The 24,572-nt window shown below is 38.6% G+C and overlaps 1 protein-coding gene across 3 annotated transcripts in view; it reads left to right on the plus strand.

Moving 5' to 3' along the window:
- Positions 1–24,572, plus strand: part of VAV3 (vav guanine nucleotide exchange factor 3) — a 397,029-nt gene that overhangs the window by 274,889 nt on the left and 97,568 nt on the right. For all 3 annotated transcript variants that reach the window (XM_055145748.1, XM_055145749.1, XM_055145750.1), the window contains exon 19: positions 3,426–3,471. In XM_055145748.1, coding sequence (XP_055001723.1) covers positions 3,426–3,471 — 46 coding nt within the window. The remainder of the gene's footprint in view (positions 1–3,425; positions 3,472–24,572) is intronic.

Consider the following 24,572-nt stretch of genomic DNA (forward strand, 5'->3'; position numbering starts at 1 on the left):
ACATAATGATTCTATATTCCCTTAAATGGGCCCTCAAAAGAAGTAACAGGAAACAGATTTTTTTTGGGGGGGGGGTGGTTAGGGCACACTTGGCAGGGTTACTCCTGGCTGTGCTCAGGTATCACTCCTGTCAGAGCTCATGGGGAACAGAGGAGGTGCTAAGCATCAGACCCAGATTGGCCGTGTGCATGCCATACACCTAAACCCCTGCACCTTCTCTCTGGCCCCAAGAGAGATTCTTAGCTGATAGACATTCCTTTTCATGAAAGAGAAGTTGTTAGTAAGGAAATTAAGCAAGAAACAGTTCAAATGTTTGTAAACTAAGGTTGTTTAGTTGTTTTCTGCCTCTCTGTAAATAGATCAAAGGAGCATTTGAAAGATGATGAAGACCTATTTCTCCTGATGTCAGGGCTCCCGGGGCTGGGTAATGGATGTGCCCTGGGTTTTCCCTTTTTCCCTACTGTGGGCCAGGCACAAGGTCTTGCCCAGCTCTTTCTACGGCGTTTGAAATAAGGGAGGGGTGGGGTAGCTGGCTAGGTTAGGATAGCCAACACTTGCATTTTAGAATTGCTTAGATTTATCCAGTTAATGATTTCTATCTTTTTTATAACATAAATACTTAATTAGATGCTTTTGAGGTATGGTTAGTTTCAAATTTATGTAATCTCAGTAGCTAAAATTTCCTCTTGCTTTTTTATTTTTAATGCATTAGATTCTAGTACATTCCACTGTTTACCTTTTCCTGTGGAAAAGTTTCTGTCCTGGATGGCTGGTTCTTAATGGCTTGAGGGGGAGAAACCTTCAAAGTGCAAGTGGTAGGCAATAGCTTAGTAGAAAAAATTATCTCGCATGTGAGTTTAAATATTCAAAATACTATTAAATTTTTTATAAAAATAATAAAAGGGGTGACTTAATTATTTCTAGTATGTGGAAGAAACTCTGCTAAACATGTAACTTAAATGAACTCTTTAATCTTCACCACAAACCCTATGAAGTTGGTATTATTATTACATCATTTTGTACATGAGGAAACTGAGGCACATCAACATTAGGTAACTTAGTCATCAAGATTAAATAGGCGTCAAGTAGGAGGGTCCAGATATGAATGCAGGCAGTCTGATCTTGATAACTGTATTCCAGATTTCAATGTCACTTTTTGGCGGGCCTTCTGAAACAGTGCTGGAGGAACTCGGAAGTCACTCCAGATGATGTTTAGCTGGACCAGAGGGTTCAGTGTTCAGACCTGGAGCTTCATGACTTCTCAGGCCCAGCAGTGCTGAGGGCCACCAGGGCCACACTGATGTGGGTCGGGGTCTGCATAGTACAGCTAACAGTGCCGGGAGGGCCTGTGTAAAGTCAGAGCTCAAACTCGGGCCTTTTGCATGCAAGGTATGCTCACACTGTAAGTTATCTCTCCGCTTCTCCTCCATGAGGAGGAGAATTTAATCCTACCTTCAGAATACAGTTTTTATTCTGAATTTTGTTCCTACCTAATTGAATATGATTATTCAATTTTAATCCTACCTTCAGAATACAGTTGTTCTTGAAGCAGAAATAAAGTGCTGTTTTTTTAAAAAAATATTTGAGATTTATAATTTTACAATACACCAGTCAAAACTAGTAGTCCAGGAATAAAACCCAGAGGCTGAATTGCTTTTTTGCTTTCCAAGCACTTTAATGATAGAAGGTATAAGAACACAAAAACAGCTTCTATTATACATCAAGAAGTGGGAGGGTATTTAAGAAATAAATAGCAACAAGATATCCATCATTGTTATGTTTTCCTGTTGAAAATATTTCCGGCTGTATTGCTTATTGTCCTTTACATTTCGAGCTCCAAAATTTTTGATGAAATTGCAGGTAGAAAAGAGTTTTTCTTTGAAAACAGTTTTCTTCCAATTTATTAGGTATGAATCACTAACTCATCGTGTTTTCCTTTTTGTGTCTAGCCTGCCATGACGCCCAAAGCTACCTTTTCTTTTCTCACAGACAATGTCTGTCTTTATACTATTTTTTTATACAGCTATGTATCTTGCTCAACATAGCTTTTATGCTAGTTTTAATGATCTTGTTAGACTTTTACAAGACTATTTTCAAAGTACTTGCTTTAAAAACAAAACTGCATTTAAAAAATTTCTCCAATCTGCTTTTTTTTCAAAAAGTCCTAAATTCTGCTTGATAGGACTTCAGAGGACCATTGAAAAGATTATAAGACCTTATTTCTTCCATCAAAGAGAAAAGGAAGACTTCAGAAAAATGTCCATGGCTAACGTATGCCGAGTAAAGTGAAGTGTATTCTGAATGAACCTGAGTCTTCATACATAGAAACAAATTCCAACACATGTGGAAAAAAATTTGAATTACTTGTTACAGACTCAGCATTTTATTTAGTGGTATAATAAGATGAAAATTCAATCCTTATTAGTGAAACTACCATAACTGTTAAGTTGGAATACATTTAATGCTTGTGAAATTGAGCATGTAACCATAGCTTTTCAAAGAATTAAAATATTTTTTGTTGAAATTTTTATCTAGGGGTAATATTACAGTAGGTAGGGCACTTGCCTTGCATGCTGTTGGTATAGTTTCCCCCCACCAGGATGATCTCTGAGCACAGAGCAGTGAGTGAGTCTAAGGATTGCCAGATGTGGCTCCAGCACCAAAAATAAAATATCATCTATAATTTGTTTAATGCACAATTATTGCTTAGGAATTTTTAAAATAAGAACTCATACTCATGTCTCACAGACTGCATGCAGGCCTGGGTTGTTTCTTATAGTGTTCATATACAACTTAAAAGAATCCTTCTTTACACATTCAGTGCTAAAATTTGGAGCTTAAGTATGGGGGATTGTTTGCTGTTTTGGGTTTGTTTGTTTGGGTTTGGGGGCCATATCCAACAAAGCTCAGTAAAAGACAAGCACTTTTCCTGCTATACCATCTTTCCAGCCCTAAAACCTTTATTTTAAAGTTGCTGCCCTCACCTGGTCCGTCACTTAGGTCTGCCAGGCCTAAGAAAACTGCAAGAATTGGAGATTATATGTGGTTGGCTGGGAGCATTTTTTTACCAAGAATAACTGGGCTTTGTTTACATAATTTTATTTGTCATTATGACTTAAAAATTGTGTCATAATACCTAGAGATAACAAATGGAAAGATACTGCTTCTACATTGTGTTAAAAGATGTTTACAGTGTATGAAATATAATGATGTTCAGATGGAAGATTAAGGAAATGAAAAGGTGAGATTTTGAAAGCAAATTTTAGAAACATGTTTGAACTTAGTCATATTTGTATACAGCCTCCATTGCTTTTCCCAGGTAGTGTGAAGTGCCTGGGAAGTGAGGGAGTAGAATTTAGTCATGCAAAAACCTTTTTTTTTTTTTGTCTTTAAAATTTTTTTCTTTGCTTTATTTTCCTGCACAGAAACGGACCAATGGGCTCGGAAGAACCTCCAGACAGGTGGATCCAGGTGTGTTTCTGCATAATATATACAACATATATTATATATATAATTAAGTAGTTAAGACATTATGCAAGTATTTGGGAATTGCTATAGAAAGCAGACACACTTTTGACCTTTGTTCTTCCTAGTTTGGTATATAATATGGAACCAGAAGGCGAAGGTCTAATGTGTAAATTATTTACTTGATAGTCCTCCCTAGAAAAGGGTCACATGGTAAGTAACTACCAGAACCCCACTCTTTCCACAATGAGTAATTGGGCTGGTTATTTGCTTGCTGAGCAGCCTCGGGGTGCATGGTTAATGTTAACACAGATGACATCCTTTCTTTGCTTCAGAATCTAGGGGAAACATAAACCAGCAAAATGGCATTTAGAAATTAGCATATCTTAAGGACATAGTGTTTTCTTTTTGAAAATCCGATATGCTACTACCTTGTAATAGAAGAATGAATTTAAGGACTTCCCTAACAAGCATTTTCTCTGGGTACCAGTTGTTTGTCTACAGAGAGCATTATGTCATTCTATATTGAACATCATGAAATGTGTTCTCTCATTATTTTAGCTGAATTATTTTGACATCCTTAAACCAGAGGTTCCCAAAGTTATCTGGATTTGGTCTGCCATACCCCTCTTCAGACAAAAATATCAGTCAGCACCTCCCTGGGAAAAATTTACTTTTTAAAAAAGTGAATAAATCATAGCATCTGCTTCAGTTACAGCTGAGGTTACAACTGCCACACTCAGCCAGTCATTCCAGCACCTCTCTGCCGAGGGTATCAGTGCCCACCTGGGAAACACTGCATTGAACAATAACTTCCACTCCTTAATTTGAAACTCTTTTTTTTTTGTCTGTGATCATATTGTTGTGGGTAAAAGGTATTCACAAATAGAAAATTTTAAATATATAAATTTGATAGTAAATCAAATGAAATCTGAAAAATAGTGTGACCTTGCTGGAAAATAATATGGATTATATGCTTAGGTTTTCTTTATAAACATTGTTCACTTAGTTTTGTAAAGTTTAGCTTTCAAAGCATTATAGCTTTAAACTGAACCACACCTATGGTAGTTGTGCCAGTTTATGAGCTATTTGAAAAGATTTATGGGAGCTTTGTTGCCTCTGGCTAGAAATTGCCTCATTTGTGTCCTGAGATCAGTTTAACTCTTTTAACTACAAAACAAAATTGTGGTCATTAAAAAGATAGGGGTTCTGGTTTACTCTTTAATAGCCCTAACTTTCCCAAGACTATGTCCTTTGCAGGGGACTCTAATAATACTTGGAAGTGTATTCTGTTCTCTTCAGTAGGAGAATTTGATTCTGACTCTCATATAAACTTTTCATGTGTGTTTGAGTTGTGATATTTTATTTCAAAAAATTATCTAGCATTTACAAATGTTCATTTTAAAATGTCATTTCTTAATTAGCATTTTAATCTAGTATCTTGTTCCCTTTTTTCCCAGAAAAAATTGCATTTCTCTTTCTATATGGTTTCAGTGGGAGCACTTTTGAATACTAACAACTTACTTTATAGCCAAATTCTTAGGACTGTTTTGATTGTTTACAGGGCCAGGGAGCATCTGGCCTATAGCATATAAGCCCTGAAATAATTTGATATGACTTGGCATATGATGGGACAACTTGTACTAATATTGTATGTCCCAGGATGACGTTATAAATATTCAAATGGCCCTTAGCCGGATAAAGGTTCCTATCCCTAGTTTAAAGGATGATATGGTGGATTCGGGCACATATATAAGACAACATAGATTAACAGAAAAATGTCCATTTTCCTTTATTCTAAAGGTCATAGCTTTATACATACAAAACTTTCTGACTTTCCTATTTATTTTACCATTTTAGATTTTTACAAAATATATCATTGGTAGACTATACATATACTTGTAAGAATATGTCTCTTAATATATGTGTGTGATAGTTTTCCATTAGGTATGTGAAAAATACATGATTATTTCTCATTTTATAGATTTGCAAAATCGTTGTTCTTGTCTGTTGTGGATGCTAATAGAGAAGCAGTTATTTGCTTCATCACTTTGTCAGTGACTTTTGTTGTTAGACTTGAGTTATGTTTTTAGGACTGGCTATTTTTTCCCCATCATTGCTCTTTCTGTTGGTGAGCTGCAAAGATTTCTTGTGCAAAATTAACCTTCCCCTGATGACTGTCATATGCTGAGTTGATCCTGATGTGACTACTATTTAGCAGATTTCCGGTGTTGAGTGGGAGATGTTTCACGACAAGATGTTCAAACAATATTAGTAAATTGAGACTTTCTTGGCTTGTTTCCAAGGAGCATCATTTGCTATAAGAAGTCTTATTCTGGAGCTTTAATATTTTCATCTTAGTTAGTTAGTATCTCAAGGTTACTAATGCATTGACTGCTTTCCAGGACCTCACCTAATGTGGCTTATAGGAAAGAACTTATTAAACAGTTTGGAGGGTAGATGTAACTAGTTTATCAGGACCAAATTCAGCACCACATGCAATGTGTGTGTGTGTGTGTGTGTATACATATATTCTGTACACCTTTTGTTTTGGGAAGTAACTTATTGTATATTTTTTCTTTGTGTAGTGGGTTATATAAATTCCAATGACTGTAATTTTTCTCCATTTATTGGCTCTTCTTGAAATTATATTTTTGATAAGGTAGACCTACCTATGTTCTAATAAGAAATGGATTATTGGGGCTGGAGTGATAGCACCGGGGGTAGGGCGTTTGACTTGCATGCGGCTGACCCGGGTTCAAATCCCAGCATCCCATATGGTCCCCTGAGCACCGCCAGGGGTGATTCCTGAGTGCATGAGCCAGGAGTGACCTCTGTGCATTGCTGGGTGTGACCCAAAAAGAAAATAAAATGGATTATTTGTGCTAAGACCCATGCCTTTGAGCTACATTGCCAAGGTAGGGAATCCAGTGTAGCTGGCGACCTCCAGGAATTTGCTTCTCTTCTAAGACCTGTGTTATCCTAATTTGTAAGAGGAGCTGATCCTATTCTAGGATCAGTAATACCCTCCTTGCAAGTTTCTGCATTGTATGAGTTAGTATTTATAAGGTGTTTTTAATAATACCAAATAGTATATACTCAGAGTTGACAATTATTATAATAATTAGTTTGTGATAGAGGGTGTTACTCTGTATTGGACAGCTTGTCATGTGTAGAAGAGCAATAACACTTGAGTTATTTTATTGCAAATAGATCCAGAATTTTATGTTGACTTTCTGCTAAAAGTAAACATTTAATAACCATAGTCATTTTCAATTTCGATATTATGACCTACTTATCCCATCCAATGGCTTCAATAATATTTTGACTCTTTAAGAGAAACACTCACTAGTGGTGGTTGTGATACTTTTCTTTTTCAAGTTGATAGTATTTACCACTGCAGTAAAGAGACAAAGAAGGAAAGATTCTCAAAGTTGAAAGTGGAGTTCAGTTCAAACCAAGAACACATGAGGTGCAGGTTTGCACTGTGGCTTATTAACATATTTTAAACATTAACTCTGTATTAAATATTGTGATTAATCTTTATAAAGAATATTTGCAAATACCTTTAAGGTTAATTTTTTATTCTCTTGTGTGCTAAGAAACGTATCAATTTATGATTTTAGCTGCTATTTAAATAATGTATTAGCTATAAATTTTGGTAGTTCTTTTGAGTTTTTTAGATATAGCAGAGTATTTTTTTTATCAGTTTGTACTTTTCTTCCTGAGACAGTTGTTGGGTTCAGGAAAATAACACGTATAAGAAACAGATCAATTATTTCAAGAACATGGAGGTGCTAGGCCTTTTTCAAGAACATGAGACCATAAATCTAAAAAGAATATCTGAGCACTGGTGAACTATTTTTCACCTACAGTGGCCCACAAGGTCAGGGTTGCCAATTAAATTTTAATACTAAACCTTATAATTTTTTTCTAAGTATAAAAGTCACAAAATTTATTTTTGTTTACACATGGTAAATCTGTATATCAGGACATGTATTAAAAAAAAAATCAGGTCCATGGTTTTAGACTGTTGCAAAATGGTCTTTTATCTGTAGTGCTCCTAACATCTTGTATTTAAGTACGCAGTCACTGGCTTTTAAAAAATTCAGGCCTTTGTTCTGTGTTGTCTTGCCTGCAAATTAGATGGGAAATGTTTAGGAGCTCTTTCTCTTTTTGATCTTAAGTTACTCATGTATTTCATGATAACCTTGGATAGGAAATGAACAGATAGGGCGACAGTGGAAATAGTCCTCCTTAAGAGCTCTTGCTGCTCATTGTTGAGCACTTGACTCAAAAGGGAGCGTGCCTTGTGTACACTGTCTTTTCTTGTTCAAAATGAGGAGTCTTACTCCCTGCCACACACGTCGCCTGAAATGGTCCATTTCACTATCAGGTCAATAGGATTGGTACACATGCCACTTTTTATTTGTGTATGAGTAAAGGAATACAAGGAATAATTCATTACTGTGCTTTACATAACAATAAACACCAATAATAATACACATCATTATACCAATAAACACCAATGAGCATCAATTGTGAAAAATGGCCCATTTCCACAGGAATTCATGAAGACTGGCGCAAGGTTATTACAAAAAGGATGTGCATGAATTTGCATACAGAATATTTCAACAGTATTGCCATTTTACATGGCAATGACACTATGAATGACACCATGTCCTGAAAACAATTATTGAAGAGTCTAACAACCATATAAACATATCCAGTTGTTCTCATCTGTGCAAAAAGCAAAAAGAATTAGGAAAGTGATAAATAGTTATGAGTTCAAATTGCTTTTAATCTGTGTTGTCAGTTTATAATTTCATTTCTATAAAATAAAAGTTTCCTATTCTCATTTATTGAATTTAAATTAATACTTACATGATTTTATGTAATATTTTACTTTTAACTAATTGAAAAAGTCATTCAAATCTAGTTGTTGATTTCTTTTAGATTTGCTTTTAAATATGCTGTAAATTTGCTCAATAAAGGAATGTTATATTTTTGGTTATCAAATAGAAAACATTGATAAGAAAAATAACATGTGTTTTCAAAAATAACTCATTATTTTTTAATGTTTTGAGAGGGTGAGATAAGTGAACACTCGTGAAAGCTTTAGTTAAATGAGTTTTTCTCTGTAATAAATAAGTAATAAAGTATCCATAGGTTACAATATTTCCATATTAATCAGTCAAACCTACTTCTGTCTTTTCTGTCACCTCTAAAACTAATTTCTCATCAGATATAAATCCTAATCTAAATAGTGGGAGCATAATTGTAAATGTGGTAAAAATATATTTCACATTGAAAGAACGAACTTGAAAAAACTGGGACAGTAGAACTCTGTGATTAAGATTCATTGCAGAGAAATGAGAAATCCAAGTTGTGAACAAGTACTAGGGAACCTGCTCTGTTTTTTAAAATAGCTGATTTTCCCTCAAGCTTCTGTTAAACTATGAACAATAAGACAAGGTTTGCACTAAGGCAGTTGATCTCCATGTAGTTATTTTCAGGACTGCACTCCTAATTCCCTTTGCCATAAAGACAGATTTCTGCCCATATACTGCCAGTTCCTTGCCCATGTAATCCTTGATTTGGGAGGATTTCTTTCTCCCATCACGCTGTGATTCCAAGTTCACAGAGAGTCACTATTGCTACCGAATGGCAGGTCACCCTAGGCCTTGCCTGGCAAGGCTTACCCGCTGCCCAGGGGAGGAGAGCAGAGGAACAAGGGTGACATGTGAGACACACACAGTCTTCTTCCTTTATATGGGAAAGACAACAATGGTAGTTTAATGACCCTGAATAAAATGTTTTGCAGTATTAGACATAGAACCTACCACATCTAATAGTAGATTCTGTTACTAGAATACATTACTCTTTGTGGGCACATATATACTTCTGATTTTCATCATTACTGTCATATCTTTAGAAAATTAAAAATGATCTTTTAAGTATCACTGTATCACTGTCATCCCGTTGTTCATCGATTTACTCGAGTGGGCACCAGTAACATCTCTATTACACGCAGTCCTGAGATTTTAGTAGCCTCTCCTTACTTGTCTTTCCCAACAATTGGAGGCTCTTTCAAGGTCAAGGGAATGAGACCTATCATTACTGTTTTTGGCATGTCGAATACATCACGGGTAGATTGCCAGGCTCTACCCATGTGGGCGGGATACTCTCGGTAGCTTGCCTGGCTCTCCGATAGGTATGTATATATCTTTTACTGTATTTGGGATATGAATATGCCATAGGGAGCCTGCAAGGCTCTCCTGTGTGGGCAATAGACTCTTGATAGCTTGTCAGGACCTCCAAGAAGGAGAACAAGGCTATTACATATTGCTTCCACGAGCTTGGTATTATAGTCTCTGGATGTTGATCATTGGTGGGATTACATGGCGTGAGGAGAAGTTTGTGAGTGTTGCTGCCAAGCTACTGTAAAATGGGAGGTCTGGATGGAGAGGGCTCAGTCCCAATCTGAGCAGGCTTGGAGATCTCAGCCCCGGGTCCTGCACCCTGGGTTCCTCTGATGGCCCCTTCATGCGTGAGGCTTGATCTATTAAGTACTTAGAAAAAATTGTTCATAAAAGGAAATCTACGATCTGGTGAGCTACTTTCAAATTTTAATATTGACACATATTCCTTACTGAGGTGGTCAGGAGGTCTGGTCTGGGCTTCCTTTGCTACATATATATAATATACACACATATATACACACACATATATATAATATATATATAATGTGTGTATTTGTGTGTATATATGTATACATATGTATATATGTATAAACACATATGTATTTTTGAGTCCTAGTTAACCTACACTGTTCCATTTGAGTATAAAAAAGAACATGCTGTATGAAACTAAGTTGGCAAAGAACATTCAGATGTTTTTATGTAGGCTAGGAAGCTCTGAAAAATATACATTTTGTTTTTACAGTGTTAGTTCTGATAAGGTAAATTAAACGTATTTGTTGAGTCCAAATTGTTGGTTTCATTTAACAGCATTTGATAGATAGTATGCAGCTGATTACTGGAAAAAGATTTGGTAAAGTAATATCTTAAATTCTAATAATGTTAATATTCGAGTAGTACTATATACAGTGAGATGGGTATCAAATAAATTAGAACAATAAATATATATTCACAACCTATACTCTCTCTCTCTCTCTCTCTCTCTCTATATATATATATATATATATATATATATATATATTTGGCCATGCCTGGTAATACTTAGGGATTACTCCTGGCCCTGCATTCAGAAATAACTCCTGGCAGTGCTTGGGGGACCATATGGGGTGGCTGGGATAGAACCCAGGGCAGCACCATGCAAGGCAAGCAAGCACTTTACCCAGTGTACTATTGCTCCCTAGATGGTGAAATTTTTATTAAAATTTATGCTATTAACTATCACTTATCTGTATTATATTGAAATCAGGTTTTTAAAGACCACTTGCACTTTAGTACCAGGACTTATAATACCAGTAATTGTACTTGGCATGCATACATTCTAGCACTGGACAGCAGGAAGCCTGCTTCCCTCCACCGGTCCCCTCCAGTGTCCCCAGGGCCTTCCCATAGAGGCTCAGTTTGTAGCCAGAATCTCCAGTTTTGATGAATTTGATCATTTGTTGTTCCCATACTGTGTTTCTTTTATATCCAACATTCTGACATATGATATTTATGTATGTTTTAATTTATTGTGTAGGTGCTGACACCTACACATACCTAGATGACTAGAGCTAAACTCTGGAAATTCACAAAATTATGGAGGCAGGTGGGAAGAAAGGTGCCCTCTTGCTGAAAGGGGCCATGAAGTGGGTCATGTTAGAGGCAGAGTGTGTGGGACATGTGGTGTTATGTATAGGCCATCACCCACCAGCCTGTGTGGCCTTGTGGGGGTGAAAAAAATGCATCTTTCCTGGTTTGGGCTGTATTAGATATTTAATTGACGTTGGCACTTTGAATCATTCGAGGCAGCCCTTTGTTATTTTTGTTAGTTCCAGATGTGACCCTTGGAACTAACAAAAATAACAAAGCACTCATAAGCTGAATGTTTGTCTGGGTTAGAAAACTGGGCATGGTTTAGATGGGTTCTCTCTTTCAGGATGTCTCACACTGGAGATCTTTCAATATGTTAGAACTGCCTTGTCTGAAGGAAGGACTGCCACATCACAATGAGGAAAGGGTCTTTCAGAGTTCCTGAACAATGTTGACCTGTTCCTTTTGGGCTATTGAAAGGAGGTTCCAACTTCTTTTTTTGCTGTTGATCAGAGCAAAAATGCCTTAGTTCTTAGAGACATGGGGCTCCCCCAAATGGCTCTTTGTTTTATTTCAAGAGGGACTGGAGAATAGGAGGTGAAATAGTTGCCTCGCGTGTACTACCTGCCCTGGTATGACCCCCAGCACCCACATACAATTTCCTCAGCATAGCCAGAGCCACTCCTCAGTAAGAAGCCAGGAATAGCCCCCCTGAACACCTGAGTGTCTCTGAAACCAAAAATAAATAAATAAACATGTGTGCAAACTGAGAAGGTGCTAGAGTTCCGTAAGCATCTTGGAAATTACATTCCATCATCTTTCTGGGATAGTGGTAAGTCATAGATCCAGAGCACATTCAGGGAAGAGGATTAAAGAAGCTGTGAACTCTGGGAGGCAGGGATTATTGGATTTCCTCTTAGATCTGCCTGTCACAAACTCTAACAGGGGATGTTGCTGTTTGTTAGTGGTGGAAACCAAAGCTCTGTAATATTAAGCTCAGAGGGCATCTGACTAATGGTTGAACTTCATTGTGATGTTCAGTTCCAGATACCTCATCCCTCTAGAGATCTCCTGTGTTCCTTATGGGTAGCCAAGGTTTGGACAGAGAAAATCTCATTTTGTGAAGTTTAGCTGTTTGGTACATTGCAAATTAGCAGTACAATCTGGTCTGTTTTGCAGAGTTCATTAGTGGTTGCTGTTACAAAGCAGATTTATGGATGATTTTATTTTATGCATTGTTAATTTTGAAAATGTTAATCTGAAATTGCTACAGTATTTCAATTAATTTGGACGATTAAAACTTAGCACCAGAAGAATCCCTAGCAGAAGATAAGGCAGCTAATTAGAGGTTCGGAAACAAACAACTGTAGACACTGGCGCTGAGACATGCTGAGTGGATGACACCCGGCAGAACCCACTCTGCTTAGCAATTTGGAAATGGAAAGAATCATTTCTGGCAGCCAAAACATTAAACTTGAATGAAGTTGAGTTTTTAAAAGTCATCTTAAGAAGTTAACTGTTTAAATTAATGTATAATTTTTTTTTAATATGCAGTTCTGGAAAATTGCCTTTAGATGATTTTGGAATGTTGCCTTTTGTAAAAACTCTAAGAGTGACAGGAAAACAATAGATGCTTTTTAGTTAAAGTATTTTTATAGCATATTATATTTCATACTTTTTAATGTATATTGTTTTCCTAATATTTTTCTTAATTTAAAGATGAGTTAGGACTGCTTTTTTTTTCTTTTAAGTAGGTGACCTTCATAAATTAGTTTTTCAGTTTGAATACTTTATTTTAAAAATATCAGAAAACACAAGGAAGAATAGAAAAACTTCCTGAACAGATTAACTGTATTCTCCTCAGATAGCCACCCTTTATACTTTTTTATTATATATTTTTGTTGTTATGTTTTTTCGGACTACACCCAGCAATGCTCAGGGCTCACTGTTAGTGGTATTTGGAGAACTGAAGATCAGTTCAGATCCAGGCTCTGAACTGAGTTCCGTTGTATTCAAGGCAAGAGCCTTAATGCTTGTATTATCCTTCTGGTCCTTTGTTATACATTTTTAGTGCATTCTTTTTTTTCTGTGTGTTCATATGTTTATAAAGATATTTATGTTTTCAGTATGGTATTCTGCTTTTATCACTTCACTTTATTTCTCAAACATGTTTGTTTATTCAGTTGTTCATTCAACCATTTGACAAGGATGCAGGCTTGATGTTAACAAGAATGAACAAAACATGTTTTATTTCAAACAGTGTCCTGTGTCCAGGAGCCATTGTAAGATTTGAGCTCATGGAACATAGAGATTTCTAAAGAGCCCGTCCTTTAGCTATCTGTCTAAAGTAAGACCAAGATTATGAGTAGGAGACAAGCAGAAAATGTACAGAGGGCACCCGGAGAGACATACAGTAGGGAGAGCAGTTACCTGGGCGTAATCCCCAACACCCCATAAGGTCCCTGAGCCCCACCTGGAGTGATCTGTGAGTGCAGAGCCAGCAGGAAGCCCTGAGCACAGCGGGGTGTGGCCCAAGAGGCAGAAGAAAGAAGAGAGCAGGGAGGGAGAGAGGAAAGGAGTTGGGAAAAGCAGGCACTGGAGAGTTTAAGGCTATCTGCAGATGAGTTGAAAGGCTTTCAAGCCAGATCTTTCTTCATTTGCATCAAGAAAGTTGACTTTATTCCAAAGAGCAGAGCATGCCTTTTAACTAAAGGAATGACATGGACAGTGAGGATTTGTTTAAAAATCGTAGCTATATTGTGAGTGACATATTGAGTTATTAAGTAATCTTAAAATATGAAGTGCTTTAACATAATTTACTGTGGGGGCATCATTTTTCCAAATTTCTATTATTATACATACTTTGAAAATATGTATATGTACATACAATTATTCCTACAGAATTACTCTTGAGCAATATAACTGATTATTATTGAGTGGAATCATAAGAGATTTTCTGGGTCAAACGCATAAATTCACAAGCTATGTATGTTTCTAAATTGGATTAAATTTTTTATCATTATTGACATAAGAGAATATCTTACTCTGTTTACCAAAATAGTGTTATCTTTTTACTTTATCAGGTGATGAGAAAAAAATACAGTACATTGCTATTCAGTTAAGAGTAGCTCATTCTTAATATTGGCTTAATTTCTAATTATACAGGTTATTTTTATGTTATTGACTGTTTTGTTCTTTTTTGCATTGTATATTTATGCCTCATTTTTTTCTATTCAGGATTTAGTATTCTTCAAATTTTTTTTTTTTTTTTTTGCTTTTTGGGTCACACGGGTTACTCCTGGTTCTACACTCAGGAATTACTCCTGGCGGTGCTCAGGGGACCATATGGGATGCTGGGATTCGAACCCGGGTCGGCCGTGTGCAAGGCAAACGCCCTACCCGCTGTGCTATCGTTCCCAGACCCTCTTCAAATTTTTTTGTGTCACTAAATACACATGTATGTGTGTATCCTTACATAGGTACAAATAGATCAGCTTTTTGAAAAAAATTTGCCTAATTGCTTTTCTATAGTTCTAAATTTGCATGGTGTCATAATTTCTGATAATTTAGTTATCCTGACAATAATCATAAATTGGGTCTTATTTTTTGCTGCTTTTATGCTTAGTTCTCTTTTTGAAAATCTGTTGAGTATTTCATTAGCTTTTGACCCATGACATCTAACATTTTTTGCTTAAAGAATAGATAAAAATTTTTTTGAGCATTTCCAAAATGTGCACCCCCCCAAATTAAGAATGTATAACATTTAACAAAATTTAAATCTCTTTGCCAATATTGTTTATAATATTTTGCATGTTTTTTGTATCAGTTTATTGTAAACTTATTTTTGTTTGGAACATGTTGTGAAAAAAAATACGGGGGCATTTTAATTAAACAAAGCTATCTGCTAGTCGGGCTGGAGAGATCGTACAGTGGGTAGCGAGTTTGCCTTGCAGAGGGCCGACCCAGGTTCGATTCCTCCGCCCCTCTTGTAGAGCCCAGCAAGCTACTGAGAGTATCTGGCCCTCACGGCAGAGCCTGGAAAGCTACCCATGGCACATTCAATATGCCAAAAACGGTAACAAGTCTCACTTGGAGAAGTTACTGGTACCCGCTCGAACAAATTGATGAGCAACGAGATGACAGTAATCAGTGATACAGTGATCTGCTAGTCAACTCAATAATCAGTCTTATTTTTGCCTGTAACAAGACAAACTAGGTGCCTCTCTGAAGGCTTTTCAAGAAGAGGATTAAAAAAAAATGTGTGTTTTTTTTAAATTTTTAATTTAAAGGATCATACTTGTCTGCCAGTTTTTCTCCTGTAAATAGAGATCTTAAACTTTGCAAATTTCTTAACTTTGCAAATCAGCTCACTCTGAGACTAGACCTATTATTTTAAAAGATGTTTATTTTCCCAACTTTTTCATCAAAGGAACCTTTAGCTTTCACTTTATTGAAATACATCCTATGCATATCTTCATTTCTAAAAGAATGTGGACATTCTGCGCTTCAGAGTCTAATGTGGAGAGAGTTCTATGTTGCCATGAAAATATTAGGCACTTTTAATAAGTAATTCTTCTTGGGGAAATTGGGTTATTATGAGACCAGCAAAGACAATGATGCCTTTGGTTTTCTCCTTGGCATGCTATTCCTGATGATCTGCGAAGGGACTGTGCCTTTGGATGTCCGGATACTGTCAGTTTGTTTTTACTCCCTATGCTTTAACATGGCCCAAAGCAATCTTGTGATACCTTTGGTTCAAGAAAGAACTTTCCTTCCTTAGACCGAACATTCTTGTTCGGTCTGTGTGAGCAGCATTTCTCAGCTGGGGGCCATGTGTACCCAGAATAGTTCTCAGAGGCCAGGTGAAGATCTTGTCAATGCTGAGGGCCATAGCGGCCATAGCATGAGACAAAGGCCAGGGACCAACAGGTAGGAGACAAGGTGACAAGAGCAGAAAGGTTAGAAAATACAGTTTGGAGCACATTGACAACATTAGAAGATGAAAAAACTCAATATTTATGTGTTTTCCCCTCCTTCCCCACTACATGCTATTACACTGGTAATCTTACAGGTTTGTTTTGTTACTGTTTTTTCAATTTTTTTTACTCCCAGTAAAATAAACAACCATTTTGAAAGGGTAATGCCATACTTTGGGGATCCCATATTGAAGAAGTTGTGTTTTTTTCCATTTAAATTTAAGCAGTATCCAAGAATATAATCTGGCCAATGATTTTGGAAGAATGAAATGGTAACACCTTCTTAGAATCTCAGACTGTTCAAGGATGATTTTTTTCCCCCTAGCAAAACAGGAAGAAAATGGGAAAAAAGCATATGGACCCAGGTTGAGCATATGATGTATTTTCAACTTGAATCGGCACTTTACTCATATTTGTAGTGTGACTTATTTTGATGAAGCATTTAGATTTGAGAGAGGGGGGAAAATCCTATGTGGGACTAAATCAACATTTGTGGCGTCTCATTAATCACTGTCTTATGTAACCATTTTTCCCACCTAAGGAGAAGTTACTGCGATGAGGAAAGTTTATGATATTAATGCCAAGTGCAGATCTTGCCTCTCCAAAAAGGAGTTCATTAATCATCATCGAAGTACAAGAACAAACACACTTTGTATCCCTTGCCAATTTTTTCAGTAACATTTCTGAAAGACATAAAAAAAATAACCCTATATTTTGTCTTCATTTGAAAGGTTTTAATTTAGCTGTTATTTAATATGTGATAATGTTATGTAAATTTAACATACTCTGAGAATGCCTGTACATAACATATAGCAATAAAGTACATCAATTGAATTAGAGCCCCGAATCAGAGATCAGGCTCCCGGCTCTGTTCCTCTCTGCCTAAGCTTCTCACCTTGCAAAAACCTTCCAGTCACAGCACTTAACCAAGACAGCTTCCCCACCACACTGACAGGAAGTCGCTAGGGAACGAAGTTAGAAAGCCTGGACTTCAGTCTGAGGCTTTGTGCAAGTATTTGGGCAAATTAAGAGTCTCGGTTTTCTCACCTGTAAAATAGAGGGGAAAAGTTTTTTCACCCATATCAACTGGCAAAAATGAAATAATGCCCTAATCAAGATAGAACACTAAACCCAGTCAGATATATCCTGCAATAAAATAAAGATTATAAATAACCAGAGGCAAGGAAGTGACTGGTTAGTAAAGTGCATGCCATGCATGCCTTGCATGCATGATACCTGAGTTTGATCCCTGACTTCGGAAAAAAAAAATATGTATACACACTAAATTGTAAAATACCCATATTTTAATCATATATCTTATGTGATTGACAAGTAGCATTGGGTTTTAAGGTGGTAAGGTGGCTATGTAGTTATTACATCCTCTTTACACTTAATAACATTTATAGATAATTTTATAAGCCTCTAAAACTCTGTCTTATGTCATTTCTGTCTCCTAATATAAAAATTATTTATAAGGAAAATCTATAAACAGCTTGGCCCTTAGCTGATAGAAAAAAGTGATAAGAAATTTTAAAGTGGGGGGCAGGGTAATGCATATTTGAGAAAACAGAATTATCAAGTCAGTCATGAATCGTAAAAGAACTTGATGTGCAAGAAATGACTTTTTGTTTACCTCTGTTTATAGCTGGCCACCAAATACCAGGACTAATAATGTGTCTGAGGTGCAGTCCCAGCCCCTTTGGAAAATGGATTGATTTCCTAGTTGTCATTATTAGAAGACTTGCCTTTCTTTGTTTATTTCTACGTCACTGCTGTTAGAAACAGAAAAACAAAAAATCTAAAGTCACAGTGAAAGATGTAGCCATGGGGCTTGGAGAGCACAGAAGATGGGGGAAGGATCTACCCTATTCTAGTGACAAGAATAGGGTAGATCTTTGCACCCATGAAACAGTAAAGATACACATGAGATCATCTAGGCAGGGACCAAGACAGATTTGCAGAGTGCCCCATCACCTCAGCTAATGCTCCACTGAAGGACAGAGACATTATGGACATTAAACGCTGCCAGCAAGCCCAGGTGCTAGTGGAGAGTCTTCTTTCCAGCCTTCAGAATGAACCAACCCCGTCAACACCTTGACTTCAGATTTCTAGTCTTCAGATGATGCAATGATAAATTTCTTTGTGTAAGCCAAAAAAAGTATTTTAAGCCAAACTATTGAGCAAAGTAGGTTTACTTAAGGTGAAGTAGAATTGAAGTGCAGTCAAGAGTGTTTCTGTCTTCAGTTTTAAGGAAGATGGTCCTGACTCTTTTCCCTTCCCTTCCTCTCCCTCTTCCTCCTCTTTACTTTCCCCCTTTCCTCTTCCTTTCCCTGTGCCTTTCTGACCTTATCAGCTCTGGACTTTCTCCCTTGAGGATTTTCTCTGCATCGTCAGCACCGACTCCCTCAGAAATTCTGAGCCCACACCCTTATTGCAAAAGAGCTGATGAGAATTTAAATAAACATGTTGCGATAAGTAGCTTGGGAACTAACTGCTACAGGATGTTTCCATAATCAGAAACTGCCAAGTAGGAGCCAAAAATTCCATTTAATGTGTGGTGGTCCCAATTGTAGCCTTACCTGAAAAAATATAAATTAGACAGTATTAAGCCTTAGAAATTCCCACTGAACCACCCCTGTTCCTATGCAGGTACGTTTTTCTAAAATCATTACTTCTTTTAAAAACTGTACATGCAGACACCAATCTGGTTCTAATATTTTCATTCTCTCCCCACATACTGGTTGCTGGTTTCCTATAAATATACACATTTCACTATATACCTCAACTCTAACTTCCTTAGATGATTTTCATATTCTTCAGTCTGCTGGCAAAGTAACCATAACCAGTGATACTTATTCATGGACTAGAATTTTTTGCTTCATTTTAAATTCTCAAAACAAAATCCTGTGCAATAGATATTCTGTCCATTTCAGGACGAGGAAGCTGGCCTGTGAGTTTAAATAAAACACACGTCTATGTTCTCATCAGTAATAAATACAGAGACAAGCTTGCCACTACAGCTATATAACATTGTTTGGGGGGATCTATTTTCATGACTAGAGAAAGAACCTGATACTTTTAACTAATTTAGGAATCTGCGGAATGTATTCGGTAAATCAGTGCACTTTAGAGAGAGATTGATGTTGTAGCCAGATGCTCAAGAAAGGAGAAAATAATTCGGGGTGGGCAGAAGAGAATTCATGCTCCTCCTACGGGCAAAGACCTGGGTAAGACCTAGATGAGTGGTGCCTACCTGAGGTGACTGGAGAGCCCGGCAGATGACCTTGTTTGGGCAAGGAGGAACATGTAAGCGTATATAGGGCTTCTGGAGCTCGTGTCAAGCCCGACCCACCAGGATTCCAGGCAAGGAAGAAAACTCAGTCATTCCACGCAGCATCCTAGATGCTTAGTTTCCCTTTGTTTTGATTTTAATATGATGGGGCAATTAAATCAGAGCAAAAATCTCAGGAACTGAGATAACAGTAAACAAGTAAAACAAATGCGGCTTCTATTTATTATTTATGCACAAGTGCTTTCTCCCTTGTTTCTTTAGGGTTTGTGTCGAAAACAGGGTTTGGATCTGACTTGAATATTTTAAATAATTTATGGCAGTTGATTATTTTTTTTCCTCCTGTATTTTGTTGTTGGCTGTGTCTTAATGATGTCAATAAGCCATCATTGTCAAGGGTCTTAATCCTTAATTAAGATGCTATTCCTTTAAATAAATCTGTTGACACTGGTTGGGGTGAAAATTGCCTCTCTATCCCAAGCAAACATGGAAATTCTGTTGGATTATATTTCCTGCATCATTGCTGCATAACAGACTTGTTCTTAAGTACAGTGTGTGGGAGGCCAGACAATATAAGTGGTTAGTAAATTAGGCTTTGTAGTTAGCCCTGTCTGGCTCCATGCCTTGCCCCACCACTTAGCGGTGCACCCTTGGGAAACTAGTCAACTTCTGTTGCCCGCCTCTCTGGCCTCTGTTTAAGTTGAGGCAGTATTGGCACCCACCTTCAGAACTGCTCAGTGCATTGATGGGGAAAGTCTTTCAGTTGAGCATTAACGCAGTGTCTGGTTCTTTGCGTGTTATCACACCACCTCAGGAGCCCAGAACTGGGCAGGAATAGAAGACAGGCTTAAACCTGTAGGGGCAGGGGCCTGGCTACAGATTCCCAAAGCTGGTGGCAATGCTGCGGTTTTGCTTGCTGTCTCTGGAGCATCCAGTCCCATCCAAGTAGAGGTCGCGTGCAGCTGCTCGCTCCCACTTGCCTTGCTTATCATTTGTGAAATTAATGGTATGTGTGTTTCAGCGCTAGATCGTTTCGCTTTGAATTGAGTGCCTCTGCAGCTGTTGAAGTTACTTACCTCCTCTCTGCCTGGCCCTTCTCTCCCATGATTGGAAGATCATTACGAGGCTTATTGACTTTGTAGATTTATTAGAAGGCTCAACTGGACTAAGAGATATTAAATTATTATTATTTTTTTATTGAATCACCATAAAAAAGTTACAAAGTTTTCAGGTCTCAGTCATACAATGATCAAACCCCCATCCCTTCACCAGTGCACATGTTCCACCGCCAACAACCCCAGTATACCTCCCATACTACCCCCCACCCCCACCTGTGTGGCTAATGATCTTCACTTTACTCTCTATATACTTTGATTACATTCAATATTTCAACAGAAAACTCACTATTATTATTTGGAATTTTCCCCCAACTATCAAACCTGCTGAAAAGGCATCATTTGGTAATTTGTTTTCCATTGCTGAGAATGAAGAGTATATGAGGTCGTGCGGTTTTGGGTTTCTGGTATTTTAGTAACTAAGTCCAGAAGAATTTCTGCCAGAAGTTGCATCACTGCAAGTTCGTACCTCCGGTTAGTGAGCTCTATAAGATGGTGGTTGCCACGCAGCCACCGCCGCTGCCACCATGGAAAGGAAAGGCCAAAAGAGAAAAACCTTTCCCCTTCCGGGGTGGCATGGGGTCGCAGCTCAGTTCACAGTCTAAAGGCATTTCTAGAGGGTGCCGAGAGTAGTTAGTAGGCCTCTGGGATCAGGGTCTTTTAGGTGCAGAGGAGCCGGGTCTTGTCTGGTCTGAGATACTAAATTCTTGAATCAGACCTGGAATATGGCTGGTGCAGTGTATTAGCAAGGAGTATTTGCAATAGAAGTGCATTTTCTGACAGCCAGTTATTTTGAGATTAGGGCAGAGGGTTTTCTACTCAGAGATAATTGCAATTTTTAAAGACATAAATATTTAAGGAGAGATGGCAGGGTGCTAGGCAGTTGGAGCAGCATTCTTGGGATGGGAAACCAGAATGATGCACCCCCATCTTAGGACAGCTTGAGCCCTTTGCTGTTTTTCTCTATAATGATGTCCATTCCAGAGGCTATCTGACCAAAATTTTGGTCCATAAGTTTAGGGGTAAAAATTTAAGAATGATCTAAACTCGATGTGATTCCAACCCTGAACTCTAATTGCCTCTGCCCCTCAAGACCCCCACTGATGTTTGTGAACACTCTTCCGGTGGGCAGATGTGGGCAGGTTGGTGTCTGATCAGGGCCACGAAAGAGGCGCCAACCTTCCCAGGTGCCCATGCTGCCTTGAAGCCTCCGGTCCTCCTCCCGGAGAGGAACACAGGGCAGCAGAAATTTCTGGATCTCTGGGACCCAACCTCTCTCCCTCTTCAGCATCCTAATTGACGATGTCCCCTCCCTCCCTCTTTGATTTTTTCAGGAGATGATCTGACTTCTGAGACAGACCTTGTGTGCTCTTATTAATTCTGATTTTACAGAGGGCAGGAAGAAATCGTGATCTCTAAAAGCCTCTGCTCTGTACTTGGTACTGTTCCCTAGGGGAAGGAAACAATGACCTTAGCTCCTTGCCTTTGAGAGCCAGGCAGGAGTGGGAGTGGAAAGACAGGTGAATAAATTAACATCTCAGTGCAATGCCTGCTGCATGGACATGGGTTAAGTGGGTCATCAGGAACCCTGCTAACTTACCGCTGCCTCTTGTCACAGTTGCACATGCCTCGGCCTCATTGCACTCAGCCTCCCTACTCATAGGTGGCATGGCCAGTGCAGTTCCGATGGTCCACACACCGCTTCCTAAAAGGTTGCCCCGGGCTCACCGCAGTTCACTTTGTTCACTTTGCTCTTCCCCAAGACCCAGTGCTTTTGAGAAATAAGACTTGGACTCTTTCCTCCCCACAAGAGGACACGCTTTATTAGTCATTCTGATAGCCATGAAACTGCTGTGTAACGTTTTCTGTACTTTGTTTTATGCTTGGACTGGTAGGCTGGCTCTGGTGATTTTTAATGCCTCTTTCTGAGGAAGGGTAGGAGTACAGGATAGAAGGGTGAGAATAGGTAGAGGGGAAATAATGGCATCGAATTCCTGTTCGCCACTGGGGCATGTGGAACTAATTTGCCAATAGAATCTTTCTCTCGTTATTCCTCTTCCCCTGTCCTCTCAAGTGGGTTCACAGCTACTGCTCATCACCTTTGTTTCCTGGTGTTTGTGGCTCTAGATTGGCAACAAAGCAGAGTGCATTAACTTTTCCACTTCCTCTGGCTCAGTAACTTTCCAGCCACGGGGAGGAGGTGGCAAGTGCACAGCAATAGGTGGAAATTGCACTCGCCCTCCGGGTCAGGATGGAGTACGGGAGATGGCACAGTCCTGACTCTGTCCGCAGCCGGAATTGCCCCATGTCCTCAGGGCAGGTCGTACCGGTCCGCTCCCATCCCAGGTCTCATAGCATGACTGAAGGACAGGTTCATAGAAAGGGAATTTATGAGTTACGGTTTCTCTGCTGTATGCCTTATCTTCCCTGCTGAACTGACAGACCCACTCAGGGTTAGCCCCTGATCTCTCTGGCCAGATCATTTTAGTGCAACACCCCCAGCTCCAGAGGGTTTGGTAGCAGTGCATCTGGGTGAGGGTGGAAGATGCAGTGGGAATAGGGCACAATTGATGGGCAGGATTATTTTCATCACAGACCTTGTTAGAATTGCTGGCTCAGGGGGATCAGCACAATCAAATCACCTTTCAATCAGTCCCATTGTTGACACTCTCCCAGACAATGCCCCCATATTATTTTACCTAGATTGCAACCCCCCACCTTACTCCCTTACTTTCCCCAGTATCCCTCTCTCGCTCACTCACACACACCATCCATACTTAGTAAATTATGACTTAACATACCGGCTAGTATAATAATTTTACCACTGTTCCTCTTACCTCTAATCCTACTTGCCCACAGTGCTCTCTCATATACTCAGAGGAGGATTTACCCAAAAGAGAACATGGTCTCTTTGGCTCCAGCTTTTTAGTTCTTCCTCTGGAACCTCAGAGCCGATGTGTAGCATCTTAGATGTAGACGTCTCAAAAATCTGGTCCTCACTGAGCTTCTTGCTGCTCCCCTTCTGCAGTGGCAGAGGTCTGACGGTTTCCCCCATGTCCTAAATTCTCTCTTTTCTCTGTTCCTTGGCCCTCAGTCTTGCTGCTGGCCAAGGTAAGCTTGTTCTATTCGTATATTTGGTTAGTTGCCATTTACCTTTTTATCATTTAGCCATCAAAATCAGTTCCCATTTGTATTCCCTCTTCCAAGGAGCTCACCTTATGGCACCATACAACCTGTAGCTCCGTGGGTTACTCTCCATGTTATTATATTTTTAAAGATTTAAAAATTATCTTGGAGCCAGAGAGGTAGAATGGGGTTGAGGTCCTTGCCTTGCACACGGCCCACCTTGATTTAGCCTCTGGCCACACATGGTTCCCTGAGCCTTGCCAGGAGTGATCCCGAACATTGAACCAGGAGTAAGTCCTGAGGGATAGAGCCCCTAAACATTAACAGAATGATCTTGGTATATATAATAACTAATTTTTTTCAGAAACTCCTTAATAGCTAGAAAATTCTCTGTTTTTCTACTTAGACCCAAAGTCTAAGTACTATACAACTACTAGAATATAGTAGTTGTGTAGTAAATGAATATAGTAGTTGTGTAGTAAATATGTTGAACTGAATTATAATTCCAACTTTATAAAAGATAACACTGGGGGGCTGGAGTCATAGCACATTGGGTAGGGCATTTGCCTTGCATGCGGCTGACCCGGGTTTGATTCCCAGCATCCCATATGATCCCCTGAGCACCGCCAGAAATAATTCCTGAGTGCAGAGGCAGGAGTAACCCCTGTGCATTGCCGGTTGTGACCCAAAAAGAAAAAAAAAGAAGGTAACACTGCTTTCTGGTGTGAAAATTCCTTTACTTCTTTGAGAAGCTGATATATGCTTCTGGTTTTTTTTATATCTTGAAACTTTTTTTTTTTTTTTGCTTTTTGGGTCACACCTGGTGATGCAC

This window comes from Sorex araneus, chromosome 8, assembly GCF_027595985.1.
Source record: "Sorex araneus isolate mSorAra2 chromosome 8, mSorAra2.pri, whole genome shotgun sequence".
NCBI classification, from domain to species: Eukaryota; Metazoa; Chordata; class Mammalia; order Eulipotyphla; family Soricidae; genus Sorex; species Sorex araneus.